Genomic DNA, 16,596 nt, shown 5'->3' with positions numbered 1-16,596 from the left:
GAGTGACTAGAGAGGATAAAGCAAGCATCCTTTATTTTCCTGGCTGTGAGGAAGAGTGATCATGTTGGGAGGATGTATAACCCCTCCACCTCACACTCCCGACAGCGCGGGTGATCATTTACAGTCGTAGCTGTCGTTAGAGGTAAGTAAACGCGTGTTTTAGCAGCCTTGATTTGTGCCTGTTGGAAACCCATCCTTTCTTTTGTGAGGAAAAGTGGCTGGATTTAGAGGGTCAGGAAGCACTTACCAAAGGTTTTTATTGACAGGTATAAATCCTCCATCTCGCGTGCACTTAGAAAGGATGGCTGCAGAGATTCCCTAAGGATAGAAATGAAACAGATTTCAAATCGATGGAGGGCGATAAAGTGAGCAGTATTGGGCTGCTAAAACGTGAGGATCAGAATCAAGCAGAGTCCGGAGGATTAACCGATTATCTAAAGTCAGATGCAAAGTCCATCAAGTCACACACACACAATATCGGACTACAACAGGCCAATATGTCCACGCTGGAATGTTATGCTCCTCGTAGACACCCCCCCCTTCAGAGTCACACCCATTTGAGGTGGACTCCACGTTCAGTTATTAACCACAGTACTGAGGAATAGTGTATGATCTCATGGACTCTTCATCAATGAGAGCTGTTACTGCCTCATCCATTTACCTTTACATATCATTTAGATACTTGAGGATACATTCTGTGCTCCAGAGAGAAACCCAGGGCAGTGGTTAGAATCCAAACATGCTTGTTAGGTGGATATCCATCATGTGTATAGATGACAGAATCGATGGTGTGGAAATAGCCTAGCCGGGGCTGGATTGAGTCTCCAGGCTATCCAGGCAGCAGGATGTGGGACGGGGCTGGTATGTGGGGCAATCGCTCAATTTCAATCTCTCACTTCTCGAGCCTGATCGTTGGGTTTTAATTAACAGGGACTGTTGTTTATTAGCAGGAAGATGCATGGCCGCCCCTGGATATCAATCTGCTGTAGAAATAACAGAACAGAGAACTGTGGCATAAAACCCAGCTTGTCCTTTACTGTATCAACACTTCTTTGTGAACCTCCTGTGCATAATATCAATCCTGTGGTTGGATGCCTGTAGAAATGAGCTCCCTCCTCCACTGTGGAGGCCTGCTAATGTCAAGAGCACATGTCTGAAACAAGAGGGTTCAGCTCTGCTCTCCTCTCCTCTGAGGCAAAATCGTATTAGAAAAGTCAATGTGAAGAGAAGGCCGATCGCTAAAACTAATTTTGCTTTCTTTGTCGCTGAAAAACATTTAGTGGGATTAAAAATAGATTCAGCTGAGATTAAAGAAAGAACCAAAGCAGAACACATATGCTGTATTTACACTTTACTCACGGTCTGTATCTCTTCCCAGAATCAATAAAAAAACTCCAGCTCTCGCTGTCAACAATTGCAGTGCGAGAAAATCTATTTTATTGTTATTCTCTATTTCAGTTAACTGGGATTTTACGTCCCTGTATTGATCCAGCTCTAAACACTGTATGATCCTGAATATACCGTCTCTCAACATCACAATTTTGAATATCATCATCTATGTGACATTACCAGGTGAACCCATGGGGATACAGTGGCGAAACATAAAAGCCTAATGTTTATTTATTTCCTGTTGTGTTACTTTATCACTCTGTGCCTCTGGGAGAAGCCAAATGGATCTAATTTATTTCACCTCCCTCCAGTCACTCGCTCCACAATGATAGTCAATAAGATTCAACACCCGGAGACATAATGGGGAGATTTGTCATTTAGGAATTGAGGTTAATGATATTACATTCTCACAACAGAATTTCAATTGATTCTCACATGTATGAGCATTATTCTTCCCGATTTACAAACACAAAAAGACCCATTCCTCCAGTGCTGGATTTCTTGTATTGGATTTAGTGCATAAATGTTAGACCTATTACAGTCTTATTCGGTTTGTTTGTATCTCTGTCTGTTAGCAGGATTGCTGAAAAAATACTGCCATAACTTGGTGGAAGGGTGAAGCATGAGTCAAGGAAGGTTTGAGCGGATCCGAATCGTGGGGCAGGTGCACCATTTTATTTTTCATTTATGTAAATGTGAAGGCATATCATGCAAATAATAAATGTTAGTTTTGGAAAAACATCCAGAATTATATAGTGGGTGCAATTGCAGATTTGCATGTCATGGCAGACTGGACCATTTATTATTTATTTAGAGGTCTGGTCTCTCTGCCCTTCTAGTTTGATTATAATAATGTTGTAGGACCATATATATATATTTATTTATATACTGTGAGCATGGCTCTGGGGTTTGGGACTTCCTTTTATTTCCTTTAGCAAGAGCATTAACTTGATTCTTTCTCGTTTAGTAAAAACTTTGACGACTGCTAAATATATTGGCATACAATTTGGTACAGACATTCATTGTTCCCAGATGATGAATCTCTATTTGGTTAACCCCTTAGTTCTCATATCGTGCCACCATGAGGTCAAAATATGAATTGTAATGACGTTGGTGATCCTCTGGCTTTCCATCTAACACCATCCCCAGGTCAGACATTTGCATTAACCTCAGATATGCTTTCTATTCAGTGCTAATAAATACATTTTAACATTCTCCCAAACTATACTATAATGATGAACATGGTAAACATAGTTGCTTAACATTAGCATGTTGTTACTGTGAGCATATTAGCATACTCAAAGCACCATTGGGCCTAAATGCAGACGCACAGAGCTGCATTTCTCTCTGTAGTGTCTTCTTACATGCTGAGGATTTAAAAGCTTTATATCATTAGAAAGTAACGGCTGGAAGAGAAATATTATGAAGGCTAAAAGCTCTATTGAAATATTGCATAAATGCAGTAACGATAAAACAGAGTTAATGGATGGAATTGTTTACTTAATTTTAGGAACCTTCTGTCAGGTTTAATCACATTGGTCAAACAGTCACACATGCCAGTCTGCAGAAACCAGAAATATCAGAAAAGGCCCAGTAATATATACAAAAAAACTTCAAACTAATGGGATTAAAAAGAGTTAATGGATGGAATTGTTTACTTAATTTTAGGAACCTTCTGTCAGGTTTAATCACATTGGTCAAACAGTCACACATGCCAGTCTGCAGAAACCAGAAATATCAGAAAAGGCCCAGTAATATATACAAAAAAACTTCAAACTAATGGGATTAAACTAAGTGTTTTTCTCTGACTGCGTCTACTAGCCTCTTTTCATCATGCCCAGTTTCAAAGGCTGAGTGAGGCAGCCAGCTTCTCCGGCTCCATCATCACTTCGGGCCACAGCTCCGCCGCTTCAGGATGTCTCCCTCCACAGCATGCAGGCTCATGCTAACTAACCCCGTTCTGCAAACAATCTCCTGTAGCGTCTCACTGTACTGTGCAAACAAACACGCAAAGCTCAGCAAAGCCTTTCCTCCTGGATATCTGTCAATCTCGTTAGGACGGACTAACAGCCTCCTGTCACAGGTTTAGAAATGCAAAACGGGACGTCTCATATAACACTTGGCTTCTCCCTGTGGGACACAATCCCCCTCCAAATGAAATAGTTGCCAGCTTGCCTCTTCTTGTGTTGTGAGACCACCCAGAATAAAAAAAGATCCAAAACAAAAAAGTGCTTAGCTGCTTTCTGAGCTGATAACTATCAAAATGTCTGTTTTTATTATGGGTTCGAATGAATTTTTATATTTTTTCTGTTATACCAAACTGTCCATACAGTCATATGATTTGTCTTTAAATGTTTATTGAGACTTAGTGTGCAGGTATATGATTTAATTGTGCCCTTTATTAGATGCTGCAGACAGTAGTAGACATTGAATAACTCTTCTAATCTGCAACCACATGTGAGGCACCGGCAATGAGAGACAGTGTTACCCCCCCGGGGCGCTGGATACTCATGACTGCCCGGAAATACAGCCACACATGGATGTTGTTTAATTGTACTGAGATCACACACATGTCCTGGACTAAGTCCTGCTAATGAATGGCTTAGCCAGCGAATACCAGAGTGGCTGAAAAACATGTTGCAGTCTACCTTCATGGCGAAGTAAAACCGCAGGACCATAAAAGTGCTCAGCCCGGTGTGAGTCACAGGAGCAGGACAAGGTGATTTGTTGTCTTGGTTTTAAGTTATTAATTGACTTTTATACTCTATACTTTCCCAGCTGTGTTTCAAACCCCCACATTATGCAACGTACCAGGATGACGGCCCACACGAGGAATCGACAGAGGATGTGGACGTTTATCCCCCGGTAGAAAATGATAATTTTCCCAGCCTGTGGAGAAGGAGGCAGAGATAAGCAGGGACACCACAACTCAGTTAATCCTACATTTAATGAGAAATACCATGTAAACACCAGTAACGGGTGTGTGCATGTATTTGCCCTTGGGTAACCAAATATGCCTGGGATGTCAATGCTGTGTCCCTGACGTGGCGCTCACATTTCTCCTATCCTGTTGAGCCAGATGTGGCGTGTAAGTCATCCACACCCTCTGATTAATTTGGTGATGATGAATATGTTTCAGCTGAGGACATTAGCACGGGCAGCACAGAGGAGGGCAACGGACACCTGGCGTGTCGTCTAAGACTCGCTGACGGAAGGGCTCAGTGCTAACCGCCCACCGGGAATTAAGCAATGTGGCTGCTTTTGCAGGGCTACTTCCCACAACGCAAATTATTAAAAGTGACGCTGTCGCCGTCAGAAGCTCAGGTCTAAAGACCAAACCCTTCTCCTCACTTTCTGACAACATTTTGTCATTAAAAGAGGGCAGCTGTGCACTTGCAATTAGGTGGGAAAAAGGTACTTCACATAGCCTTGATTTAAAAAAGAAATATATTATCTACCTGTAATTTTAACTCAATGTAACACAGCATTTAAGGCAAATTAATCAACCAACATTTTTTATAGAAGTTACGTTGTGCTTTAGATTGTTCTGAATGTTAGTGGATTTTGCAGGTGTACAATAAGAAAAACAGGATTTTCTAAGCTCAATCAAAAGAGCTGGCACCGGCAACATAATCTAAACATTTGAGCCTGTTTTGTAAGGGAACAGAGAACATAATTAACTGTAGTCTCACTGATAATATCATTCTTTAAAGTCTGAGCATTATAGTCCATCATTGATCCTCTAGTTAAAGAAGCTCTGGAACAGAAATGAAAAATAATATTTGTATAATTGTACGGAAGTTATTGATTCTTGAGACTAGTTTCTGCCAGTAGTTTTTGACCAGTAAGCCTTCACATAACAAGCTTTGGTCAAATATGAAGAAGTTGCTGCTCTCAGCCAATCAGAGGCCAGCATTGCAAGAATTTAAGGGAGTTCCCCCAAATCACAGAAAAAAATAGAGTGATGAAATGTTTGACATCATCAAACTAATTATCAGTAGCCCTTCAATTAGCCTTGCATTGGTTCAATACGCGGCCAAACCACCCATTTACTAAACAAAGTATAATAAAAAGCATTGTGCCTATTAAAAGCGATAGTAAATTAAGAACCATCCAACAACAACAGAAAAGTATTGACACACAAAAACGACTCAAAACTAGAAATACTCTTGTACCACTTGTTGAATCACACAGGTCAAATGAATAAACCATCTTACTTGCATCCCCAGGAATCCTATGACAACAGAGTTTATTGTACCCAGAACCCCCTCTGGGTCAAAGGGCTGCGTGGAGCGATACAATTCCTGAACAAAAGCAAGACAACAAGGACAAGCAAGGTTGTTTTAATACCAGCTGCACGATTTTAAGAAGAATTGGTAAAATGATGAAAGGTGTGTGTGAAAAGATCTTACTTTGCACGTGGGGTATCTGTACATGTTATCCCCAAACATCCATCGGTCAATATATCCTGCTGCACCCCCAGTGCAGTTTGGGTAAAGACCGTCATCCCCAATTCCACCAGCTCCCAAATACCCTCTGATAACAAACAATAGTGTAGTTACCGAAAACAAGGCATTCTAATAGCAATGAAAAAGTAACAACATAACTATAAAGGATTTTAAAAAAATTATTTTATGAGATGATTTAACCAAAGGAAGTTCCTCAGGTCACATTTCCAATGTGAGAGATTTAGTTTAGTTCTTTATTTGAGCTCAACAAGCTGCTGGAGGAAACACAAGAGCTCCTATTTGAACCAGGAGTATTGTAACAGTGATGTTATGCAGGGTCACGTAAATGGGGGGAAAACGCAGACAAAAAGCAGCACTGAGCAGAAGACGCAGAGCGAGGAAGATGGATCCTCTGCCTCGGCTCCTCTTATTGCACATGACAGACTCAGATTGGCTAATTATGCCCTCTGAAGCATCCACCACAGGCCCATAAATCACAGAGGTTCATAACACCAGCGACTCAAGGTGCACGCTCACACCTCTGCTGCAGAGCAACAGCCCCAACGGGAGATTATCTCAGCATGGGGGGATTTACACTTTAAGCATACGTGTACAGTGAGTTCATGAGTGGATCTGGCTTTGTATGTTATACATACAGACAGTGGGAGCCGTGATGGGACTTACGTGGGGCAGTTGGGTACAGGCAGGAGCAGAGTGATGCAGAGCCACAGAGTCTCCAGCAGGACGATAATCAGCCACTGTGGCCAGTACAGGACCACGTCCTGGACGGGGTTCCACCAGGGATGCTGCAACACACATACATCGTGTTAAATGCACAATTATTGTCTGCCATTAGGGGTGTTGATCAAAACAATAACAAAAGACACGTTTGGTAGTGTCATGAAGTATTTTAGGATCATAGGTGTTTGCCAGGGGCCAGACACAATGAGTTAAACTGGTCAAACACAACATTTAAAAATACATGTTTTTACAACGCAACTTAGCTGAAAATTGGACGTCCCTGAGAGGCAGCGATCCGATTTGTTGCTGATGTTTTCCCAGTCTGTTTCTCTGTTAAAGTGGACCTATCATGCTATATTTGAATAATATATTGGGCCATACCTATATAAAACATATCTGTGAAGTTTTTTTTTCAAAATACCAAACAGATCATGCATTTTAGCCATGCCTCATTTCGCTCTATTTGCTCTTTTCCAGCCCTGTCTTCACAAGGGCTGATTCTGTGGCAAATGAGCTGCAGCTGACCACGCCCCCCTGCAAAGGAGGGACATTGCCTCCAAGGATCAATGAGACAAGGTGAGTAACACCAGTAAAGAACAGTTTAATTTTTTGTATTTGTATTGGACTAAACAATTCTCTAGGATTTAAAACATTTTGGGATTACTAAAATTAAAAAACATATAAGATAGGTCCTGTCATTTTCAGAATGTTTTAAGGTGAAATGTTACATTATACGGCTTTGATGTACCCAGGAATTCAAGGCGCACACAGTGAATTAGCTGTTTATAAATGTTTTGTTCCAGGCAGGACTTTTTTTATCCCCTGGTGTGTAATGAAAGACTAAAGTGAACCTGACAGAGCTGCTCACCGCTCGCAGTGGGATTTCTTCATGGCCCCAGAAAGTCTGCAGGAGAGACAGGACAAAGTAGGTGAAGCCCAGACGCTGCAGCACCCCAGGGATCCTCAGCCAGGACCAGGACACTGCAACACAGTCAACATCATGATCCCTCATGCATGCTCTGATACTCAGTGATGAATATATGACCTTACAACTCAGGTACCAGCACAGATATATAACTATTCCTGCTGATGTGAGCAAATTATAAATCAGGAAATAGACAATATTGGACACGTGAGCATCTTCTCCATAATTCCATTCCATCTTCCTGGAGGAAGATGACGGACAGCACTGGGGATGGTGTCAGCCTACAGGAAACAGACATGTCAAGAACGTGGGAAGCAAATCAAAGATTCCCAGTTATCTCTTTGTCTCGACAAATTGGGGAGGATAAGATTGGCTTGTGGTTGAGAGATTGATGGTAATCTACACATTAGTTAATTGAAAACCTTTTTGCCACACAAAGTGCCATGAAAACAGCGTAATCCCATTCATTGATCCAAGCAAATCAAATAAGAGGCGGAAATGTCTCCTTTCACAGGAAAAGAGGAAGCTCTTACTTATGACACAATTGTTAAACATGCAGGTCACACTCCCACCATGAAAATGTACTATATCTGTTCCCCCACAACATATATTGTATATAAATTGCATCTTGAAAGTCTTACAGCTTTAAAGAGAACTGCTTTTCTGATCAATTTATTTAGGTTTTTTGTGTGAAGTTGAGACCCTTTTTGATGTTCAATATCATTTAAGAAGTGAAAGCTTTGCTGTCTGCTTCCCATCTCTGAGCACTTTCACTGATAGATATAAAATAAATAATGATTATGTGGTGGAAGTGAGAAGACTTAAACCATCAGAAAGTCTAGCAAATACTACAGTTTCAAAAAGATGGGTTTCTCATCGTCTGAAGGCTTCTCTACTGTCGGGGTTAGAACTCGACCTTCTGACCTCATCTTTTTCTGACTACGGCCCGTCCACACAGTGGCGTGCGTTGAAGCTTCAACGTTTCTGCCCATTCATTTTGAATGGGGTGACGTCACGCTTCGCCGAACTGTATTGTGGGGAGCGTAGCTACGCGTTGCTTGCGTTGCTCGCATCAAAAGTTGAACCATGTTCAACTTTTGAAGCTTCGACGGAAGCGTCAGCCAAACCAAATCCCGTTTATGAAAATCTGCCAGTACAACTGCTAGCCAATCAAACCGCGTGTATGCTGCGAGTAGTGAATCACCAGGTGCTGTATGATCAGTCTCTGTTCATCTACCGGGATACAAACCGGAGGAGCCAGGCATGGAGGGAGGTGGCAGAGATAGTGGGTGAAACTGGTAGGTTTTCGCCTGTTTGGGGAGTTTATATCCAGTGTACCTCGTTTAAACATTGAATGGACAGCTAGCAAGCATGGACAGTATATATAGCTAGCATGGAATGCTAGCATTTTGCTTTGTATGTCGGGGGCGGGAGATTCATGTGATTGGTTGTTGCTCGCGTTGACTCCCCAAGCTTCAGACACGCCCACCGCCAAGCGCCAACGCACGCTGCTGTGTGGACGCTCCGTTACGTAACGTCCACACATTGTTTACCGAACTGCATTGTGGTTCCGTCGCGTCACTTTGCATCCGTTGCTCGCGCTGAAAGTTGAAAAAAGTTCAACTTTTCAAGCGTCGACAGAAGCGCCAGCCAATCAAATCATATGCCAATACAAGCGCTAGCCAATCAAACCGTGTGCTTGTGTGTCCGGGGCGGAAGATTCATGTGATTGGTTGCTGGTCGCGTGCCAGACACGCCCACCGGCAAGCTTCAACGCGACGCGAACTGTGTGGACGTACCGTTATCATTTCTTGTAGCTTGTCACCGTCCAAAAACAATACAAAACTGGTGAATAGTCAGAGATCAAACTTTGAAAACACTGTCGTCTTAAGGTAAATAATATTGTTGTATGTCGAAAACGTCAACTTCTAAGGATTTAAGAGTAACAGCCACGTTTTTTAGCTTCATCACACTACGTTTTGAGTTAATCTAATGAAATGTGAAATGTAACCATTAAAATAAAGTATTATGCAAGTGCTTCAATAAAGGGACAAAATAAAAATATATTGGAGTTTCAAGGTCTCTGCTTTGACGATGATTTGTGCATCTAACCGTAGCAAGGTTTATTTGAAATGACTCATAGTTTCTGTCAAAGGTTAACACCTTCTTCTGTCTCGTCTGACATTGAAATGGTTTAACATATTGAGCCGATATGACTCCATTCTCTTATTAGATCAAACCCTGGGACAGAGCTGCAGAGGACATCCTTGGAGACGGAGGGCAGAGCTGCAGTTTATGGTAAAGTCAGTGTGCTGTTATGCCTCCAGCCTCCACAGCAGCTGCATGGGGCTGAAGAGTGTAACACTATCTGTTTGTAATTGTCCATTACCGCAGCGCTTGTTTTTGCTCAATCCGCTGCAGTTAAACGTCCCCCGGTGCTAGATTTTTAGACTACACACACAATAACAATATTTTTGTTAACCCAGTTACGCAGACATCCACCCAGGAAAGTCCATTAGCGATGGGGAGGGCTAATGTGTGAGGGGCGCCCCGCGCATCCCCAGGTGGACAATGAAATGTGGATTTTCAGCCAGCTTCCCCTTCTATAACCCCCGACACGGCCCTGCAGCTTTGGCTTTTATCACAAGTCTGGATTTAAACATATACTAGATCTTTGTCTTTGTCACTTGACAAACTGCAGTTTTCTGCATATTATAAATATACTACAAATATGTAGATTACTCCTTATTATAAGACATGGTGTTTTCATAAACAACAAGTCTTCTAACAATTTCTGAATTCATAAAATAGTTGTTTTGCCTTTGAAACAAGTAAAAATGCTGATGATTACTCCTATAACCCAAGCTATTGTTAAAATACATCTTGCTTTGCTTTGAACATTACATACATACAAGTTTATTATGATGCTCAAAGACATTCCACAAGGTGAAACCATCAAAAGTATTGCATATTTTATTGAACTATGACTGAAACATTTACTTGATTATCAAAGTAGTACCTTTACCTTTACCTTACCTACCCACAACCTAATAATAGTTGGAGGGCTACACGTAACTATATGGAATGAATCTTGAAAAATCCTTGTGATAAAATCTGCTTCAAAATATTTAATACAACAGCAAATGTATTGTTTGCCTCTTTCTGTCCTCTGATGGTTCAAAAGATTCTGAGTGCTGTGCATGTGCAATTGGACATATTATTAAACCTGTCAGCGTCTATGTTCATTTCCCCCTTATAGATCAAATTAAAAAGCACAGAACAAACGCATCCACATATAAAGTATTTGTTCCATTAATAATTGAGTGCTGCATATGTCTCACGTACGTGGTCCGTCTCTGGGAGAGTAGTTGAGGAAGCAGAAGCCGAGCATCAGCAGGACGACTGTTCTCCAGGTGATTTTGCGCAGCAGCTGCAGGCGGCTGACTCCTTTCCTCTGCATGGATCTGAGAGCCAACACCACCGAAGTCCCAATAATAAACACAAACCTAGAAGACATAACAATAAAACACGAGTAAGACACAAATAAATATGCATATTTAAGTGAATTATAATGGGAGTGAGAATATATGACAGTCCTCTTGTATTAAACTTACCATGGCATGACAATGTCTCCCACAGTAAGGCCTGCAACGAATCCAGAGGCAAACATTAATATGAATAGACACACAGATACTTGTATTTAATGCCATTGTACAGAGTTCTTGCCCTTTCCTAATCTCTTCAATCCAAAAGGACTAGGAGGTGGATTAAGAACAATGTTATGTCCCTAAGTGCTGATCAGCCATTATCTTTCTATTTCCAAAAGGTGAATAAATATCTACACTCCTGTGACAGAAGCAATAAGGAGATTAATCAAACCGCGCTGAAATCAATACACACTTGTAGATGTGGCAGACAGGCTATTATAAGATTTAAATTGAGAACACCCCTAAACACTGACATGGATTTAATACGTTTGAGTGACATTTTAAACTTTTATATTCATGGAGAAAAAGGACACAGAATTCATAGCATTCATTCCCTCACTGCCCCCTCCAATATTCTCCCAGCTCAGCTGCCATTTAAAATCTCATCCCTCCTTCCCCTCGTCTCCTCCCCGGTTGTTAATAACAACACGGATCTATGGATCGTGCCTTTTGATTTGGCTGGCGTGAGGAATGGCATCCTGTGTGTTTGGTTTGAGACTGCATTAATCATAATTAGTGACAACAGGTCAGAAATGCTGCAGACACAATGAGGAGATTGCTGCTGTTGAATAATTGCCTCGAGTTCATGCACTCATTTCATATCTGGCTTGAGTTGAAAGAAGGCGTACATAAATATTACAAGTATAGGCAGACTGACCACTGTGAGCTGTCAGTCCTTTCAGCTATAGAGGGCTACAGGAATGAGTCCTTAAACCTGGAAATTAGTCAGCATTTTTGCAATTTCTGTTCCTGCATCTAGAAGTAAATGTTTTTTTAATGGGTTTTTCGTTGGATGCCGAAATAAGGTCTGTGGTTAAGAAAAAAAGACAATTCCTAACAAGTGGTTAAATTAAACTACATGTCATCATGCTGAAATATTATTACGTTTTTCGGTGGTGACGTGATTACATGCAAACACTAGCTTTTTACTTTTGGCGATTGCATTTATGTTTCTAAATCTCTTCTTTTTTTTTTCGTGTTGGAACAAAATGTGAAAGTACCACAAACCTTTATATGCCACATAGTTTATTTTTAGCAATAATCCAATGAGCCAACAAAATCCCTAATCATTGCTTTTATCAAATCTATATGATAAGGGAAGACAAATAGTGTTAGTTTTTTTTCATGTAAATGGTCAGCAAAGGCTCCCCCCCAAACTCCTCCATTGGACTCCTGTTTACATTTCTGTAACATAGTAAGGTCACTATGTATCACTCACGCTTCTATTGGCTAGCACTTCAACAATTTGATCTTAATAGCCTAAGGTGTGCGACATCTCTAAGCAGTTCACCAACATCACAACAGAGCCAGCTAACCAATCAGAGCAGACTGGGCTCTGGTTTCAGACAGAGGGTGAAAAGAGGTGCTGCAGCACAGACAGTATGAGAAAAATAAACAGCTTTTTGAACATCAAAGCATGGAGACACAACATATTAGAGGCACAAAATACAAATACGAACCAGAGGATGTATATAATAGGGCCCCTTTAAGATGTATTTCTGTACATATCATATACTTAACCATTCCATGGTGCATGTTGGAAGAACCAGTAGCCTCCTCCACTGTAGTTCACAAACACCATCACTGTCAGGGAAAACCTACAAAGACACTACAATGAGTAAGCACTATAGCACGCTGTTGGGTTATTCAGCAACAATTGGATTCTTTTCATTCAGTAAATGATGGAAATTAGGGTTAAATGTGTTTTGAATTCAGCATAACTGTGTCATATCATAGCTGTTTTCTTAACACGTAACTTATACATCTGATACAATATTCGGTTTTGAATTATATTTAAAGAGGGGAGAGGAGGGGCTTTTCTTATTCTGTCACACTCCAAATGCGAGGTAATGCAATCTAAGCATTATGAATCACTCAGGAAATGAGCACTTGTCCTCTGGATCTCCTCAAGCAGGAGTGCTGACTAAAGACTTTGCTTCTAATATATGATACACTTTATGCTTTAGCACTGGCCAAGGCTGCTGAAACACAGCACACGTGATGGAGTGCTTCACTGAATCAGATACTGGGGGAAAAAGGTGTTTGCGTTGCATGTCAGAAAATGAGTGGGGCCATTACACAACACAAACTTGGGTGGGTAAATATGTATATATTTGCGTGGTCTGGCTATAGAGGGAGATTCAATTGTTTAACCATGTTAAATACTTGAATTTAAGCTTTTAATCCAAGTTTTATTCAATCAAAAATAAATTAGACAATAAGATTAGGACAACCTCTAAGAAATAGACTCTCTGATAAGATGCACTGTACTATATCTGCCTGCTCTTGTTTTTCTGCCCAGATTGAATTAAGAGGTGCACCAAAGCCATTACTGCTCTTTTAGCCCCAACCTGCTGATACGACATTCTAATCGGCCACTATCATCTCAAAAGGGCTATTAAAGTAAGGTAAACCTGGCTACATGTGTCCGTGTACTAATCTCTCTCACGCACGCACCCATCTGCATGCCGGCTATCATTTAAAATTTGACGAACAAATCCATTAGTCGCCATAGTGACAAAGACACAGGTTAAATCTCTTGCCACATGGGAGCCTGGTGAAAGTCCCTGCAATATCAGGGCTTATTGGCCATTTATTTAATCAAAACACTCTCATTGTGAATGAGAGCTCTATTTTAGGTAGATTACATTTCAAAGGCAGCACACAGGCGTCACTGGTGTCTGCTAATTTTGATTAAGGGAAACTATAAATGATTAATATGATGGGATCTGAGATCACTTTGCTTTATGTTGCAACAAAGTTAATACAATATCCAGGTTAAAGCTCCACAGGCTTGTTTCCTGGTGACTAATCAGGTTGAAGTTGTAAATATCCCTTTGAAGCTATCCAATGAGAATTTGTCACGTCGGTAATAGACTTTATTCATGCCTGGGAATCAGTATATGTGATTTATAGCTAACGGATTACAGATATACATGTCTTTCTCGCAGCAGTGACAACTGGTTATGACTCGCTGATAGACGCTTATGGACTTCTTTGATTTGAATCACTGTACATGCATTACCAATTAGAGTGTTAGCTTAGTACTTTTCCCCATTGCAAATGGATAGTTACACTCTATCACTGCAGAGTATTGAGTTACCTTCTGCACTGGCCATATCAAATACACTGACATCCAACCTAGTCATAATAAATTACTGCTTGAGTGGGAATGCCAAGGTTCCTTTTTTTTTGTGTGGCCAAACATCAGAGCATATCTGAAACTGAATCGGAGGAAAACTTGGAGCTTAGTCAAAAATAAGGAACGGAATGAGTCAGCCACCTGGTGTTAAATGTAAACGACAATCCATTGTTTTGCTGTAATAGTTGTTCCTACTGTTGTATGAACTACTGACGGTGCGATTTCCCACAGCAAGGGAACTGGTGACAGGCTTTTAGCGGTGTGGCACAAGATTAAAATGCAAATCCTTTTAGAAAAATTAACGTTCAACCGTACCCCACTGTTCTCTGTATATCATGTCAGTGGAGCCTGAGCAATGATCAGAAAAACCTTTCAGCTCAGGAGAAAAGCATTTTGCCATCAGAAATGTCTCAGCATTTATGGTAGATGATGTGTCTGTTCTCAGCAGAAAGTTGTTACTTATCAGGGAGTATGGATCATAAGTCACAGGGCTGAGGAGGCAACGCAGCGTTAATCTTGAGTCACAGTTTGATTAAGTGTGTTGTCAGTTATGAGAATTTCCAGTATTACCTATCAGGATGTCAATATGTGACAAGTATCTGTAACCCCAGAGAGACATTTCATCTAATAAGATTAAGCTCAGCGGCAAACAGCATAACAGAAAGAAATGAAATCAAAATGTAGCCTTTCCTTGAACCTTTTGTAAAGTCTGGTTTAAAGGGTCCCTCTTCTGCTAATTTTCAGGTTCATATTTGTACTTTGTGCCTCTACTGGGACCTCTTTACAAGCTTTAATGTTCAAAAAGGTCCAACCAGAGCCCAGTCTGCTCCGATTGGTTAGCTGGCCAGCTCTATTTTGATTGGTCAACCACTTAGAAATGAGCCACCCCTTAGCCTATCACGTACAAAGTGTTGGAGCGCTATCCAATAGAAGCGTGAGTGTTAAATAATGATGTAAAAAATGTTATGGAAGTAAACAAAGGAGTCCAATTGAGGCGTTTCAGGCAGGGGGGGATTCACTCTCTCTGGAGGGAACTTAAGGATTTTAGCCATTGAAGACCATTTACATGCACAGAAATGTATATAAAAAACTACAGGAAAGGGAAAACCCCAACAATCCTATTGAGGCCCCTTTAAGGGTATTTATCCAATACCGTTCCCAGAGTAAATAGTGGTGTTTTGAATTAAGCTCATATGCACAGTGGTTTCAGATGGCTTTTCATCCAAAAGGAAGCCACAGATGGAGAAGATGCCAATTGTCTGCTGGACGCTGCCTCTGTGCTGCTGGATTTCCTCTCGTTCTCTATTTTGGCAGGAGATCTATGGCCGTGTGGATGTGTGCTGATATGTCGACTGTATTATTGCATCAATTATTTGGCTAGGGGGAGGTCAAAGCCACACCAGCATCCTGTTTCCAGAGAGGCGTGCTTTGTGTCTACCCCCAGGCCACAATTAAGGCTAGCAGGGAGTCCAGATTCAATCACATGCATCACTCCTGTCCAACAGCAACACGCTGTTCCAAACCCAAGACGCTCTGATATCAGAAATCATGCCCAAAGCTATACGGCCTGATAACAAAAGCTTTGGGGGAGCATGTGGCCAGACTGTGACCCCTGTAATTATTCATTATGATGGGCCTGTAGATCTTTATCATGCCTCAGACTGCTCCAAAAGGAATTAGCATGTGAACGAGCCGCATGTGGTGATAGACTGATAAACAGGATGGTTACTGATGGCGGACATACCCTCGGAAAGTGTCCAGTGAGAGCAGACGTGTTGGTTTGGCTTTAGTGGTATTTTCCTCCTCTGCCTCACAAGCCTGTGCGTCACCCTGTTAGGGTAGAACGATAAGATGTCAAGTAACTTAACACCATTTTTTTACATACACATTTTAATTACATTAGCAAGAATCCTTATAGGACCAGTTTGTAGGATTTAAGGGCATTTATTGGCAGAACAAATATTTTCATTTGCATATAACCACCTGAAATTAAGAATCATTGTCTGAATGCCTTTATATGATTGTGATAGCTGAGATATACAGAACATGTGAGGGAAGAGAGTAGTGTTTGCATTGTTTACATTTAGCATATTAAAGGGGACCTATCATGCAAAATGCACTTTTTGATGTCTTTTATACATACATATTTGTCCCTGGAGTGTCAGGAAACTCACAAAGTGTCAGAAAAAAAAACCCTTCTCTCTTCGTCCTCCATACCCACATCTCTAAAAACGGAGCTGATCC

General features: G+C 41.1%; 1 protein-coding gene across 4 annotated transcripts in view; it reads right to left on the bottom strand.

The window, feature by feature from the left end:
* The window catches only part of LOC307043806 (heparan-alpha-glucosaminide N-acetyltransferase), a 30,822-nt gene that overhangs the window by 4,513 nt on the left and 9,713 nt on the right, over positions 1 to 16,596 (bottom strand). For all 4 annotated transcript variants that reach the window (XM_079688652.1, XM_079688651.1, XM_079688653.1 and 1 more), the window contains 10 exons: positions 16,097 to 16,182; positions 12,732 to 12,808; positions 11,118 to 11,148; positions 10,849 to 11,009; positions 7,447 to 7,559; positions 6,522 to 6,643; positions 5,802 to 5,925; positions 5,607 to 5,693; positions 4,201 to 4,278; positions 248 to 318 (listed from right to left, as the gene is read on the bottom strand). In XM_079688652.1, the coding sequence (XP_079544778.1) occupies positions 248 to 318; positions 4,201 to 4,278; positions 5,607 to 5,693; positions 5,802 to 5,925; positions 6,522 to 6,643; positions 7,447 to 7,559; positions 10,849 to 11,009; positions 11,118 to 11,148; positions 12,732 to 12,808; positions 16,097 to 16,182 (950 nt within the window). The remainder of the gene's footprint in view (positions 1 to 247; positions 319 to 4,200; positions 4,279 to 5,606; positions 5,694 to 5,801; positions 5,926 to 6,521; positions 6,644 to 7,446; positions 7,560 to 10,848; positions 11,010 to 11,117; positions 11,149 to 12,731; positions 12,809 to 16,096; positions 16,183 to 16,596) is intronic.

The sequence above is a fragment of the Notothenia rossii genome (genome assembly GCF_949606895.1).
Source record: "Notothenia rossii genome assembly, chromosome: 6".
Taxonomy (NCBI): domain Eukaryota; kingdom Metazoa; phylum Chordata; class Actinopteri; order Perciformes; family Nototheniidae; genus Notothenia; species Notothenia rossii.
The sequence above is the reverse complement of the archived record's forward strand: the minus strand, read 5'-3'. Positions and strand labels throughout refer to the sequence as shown.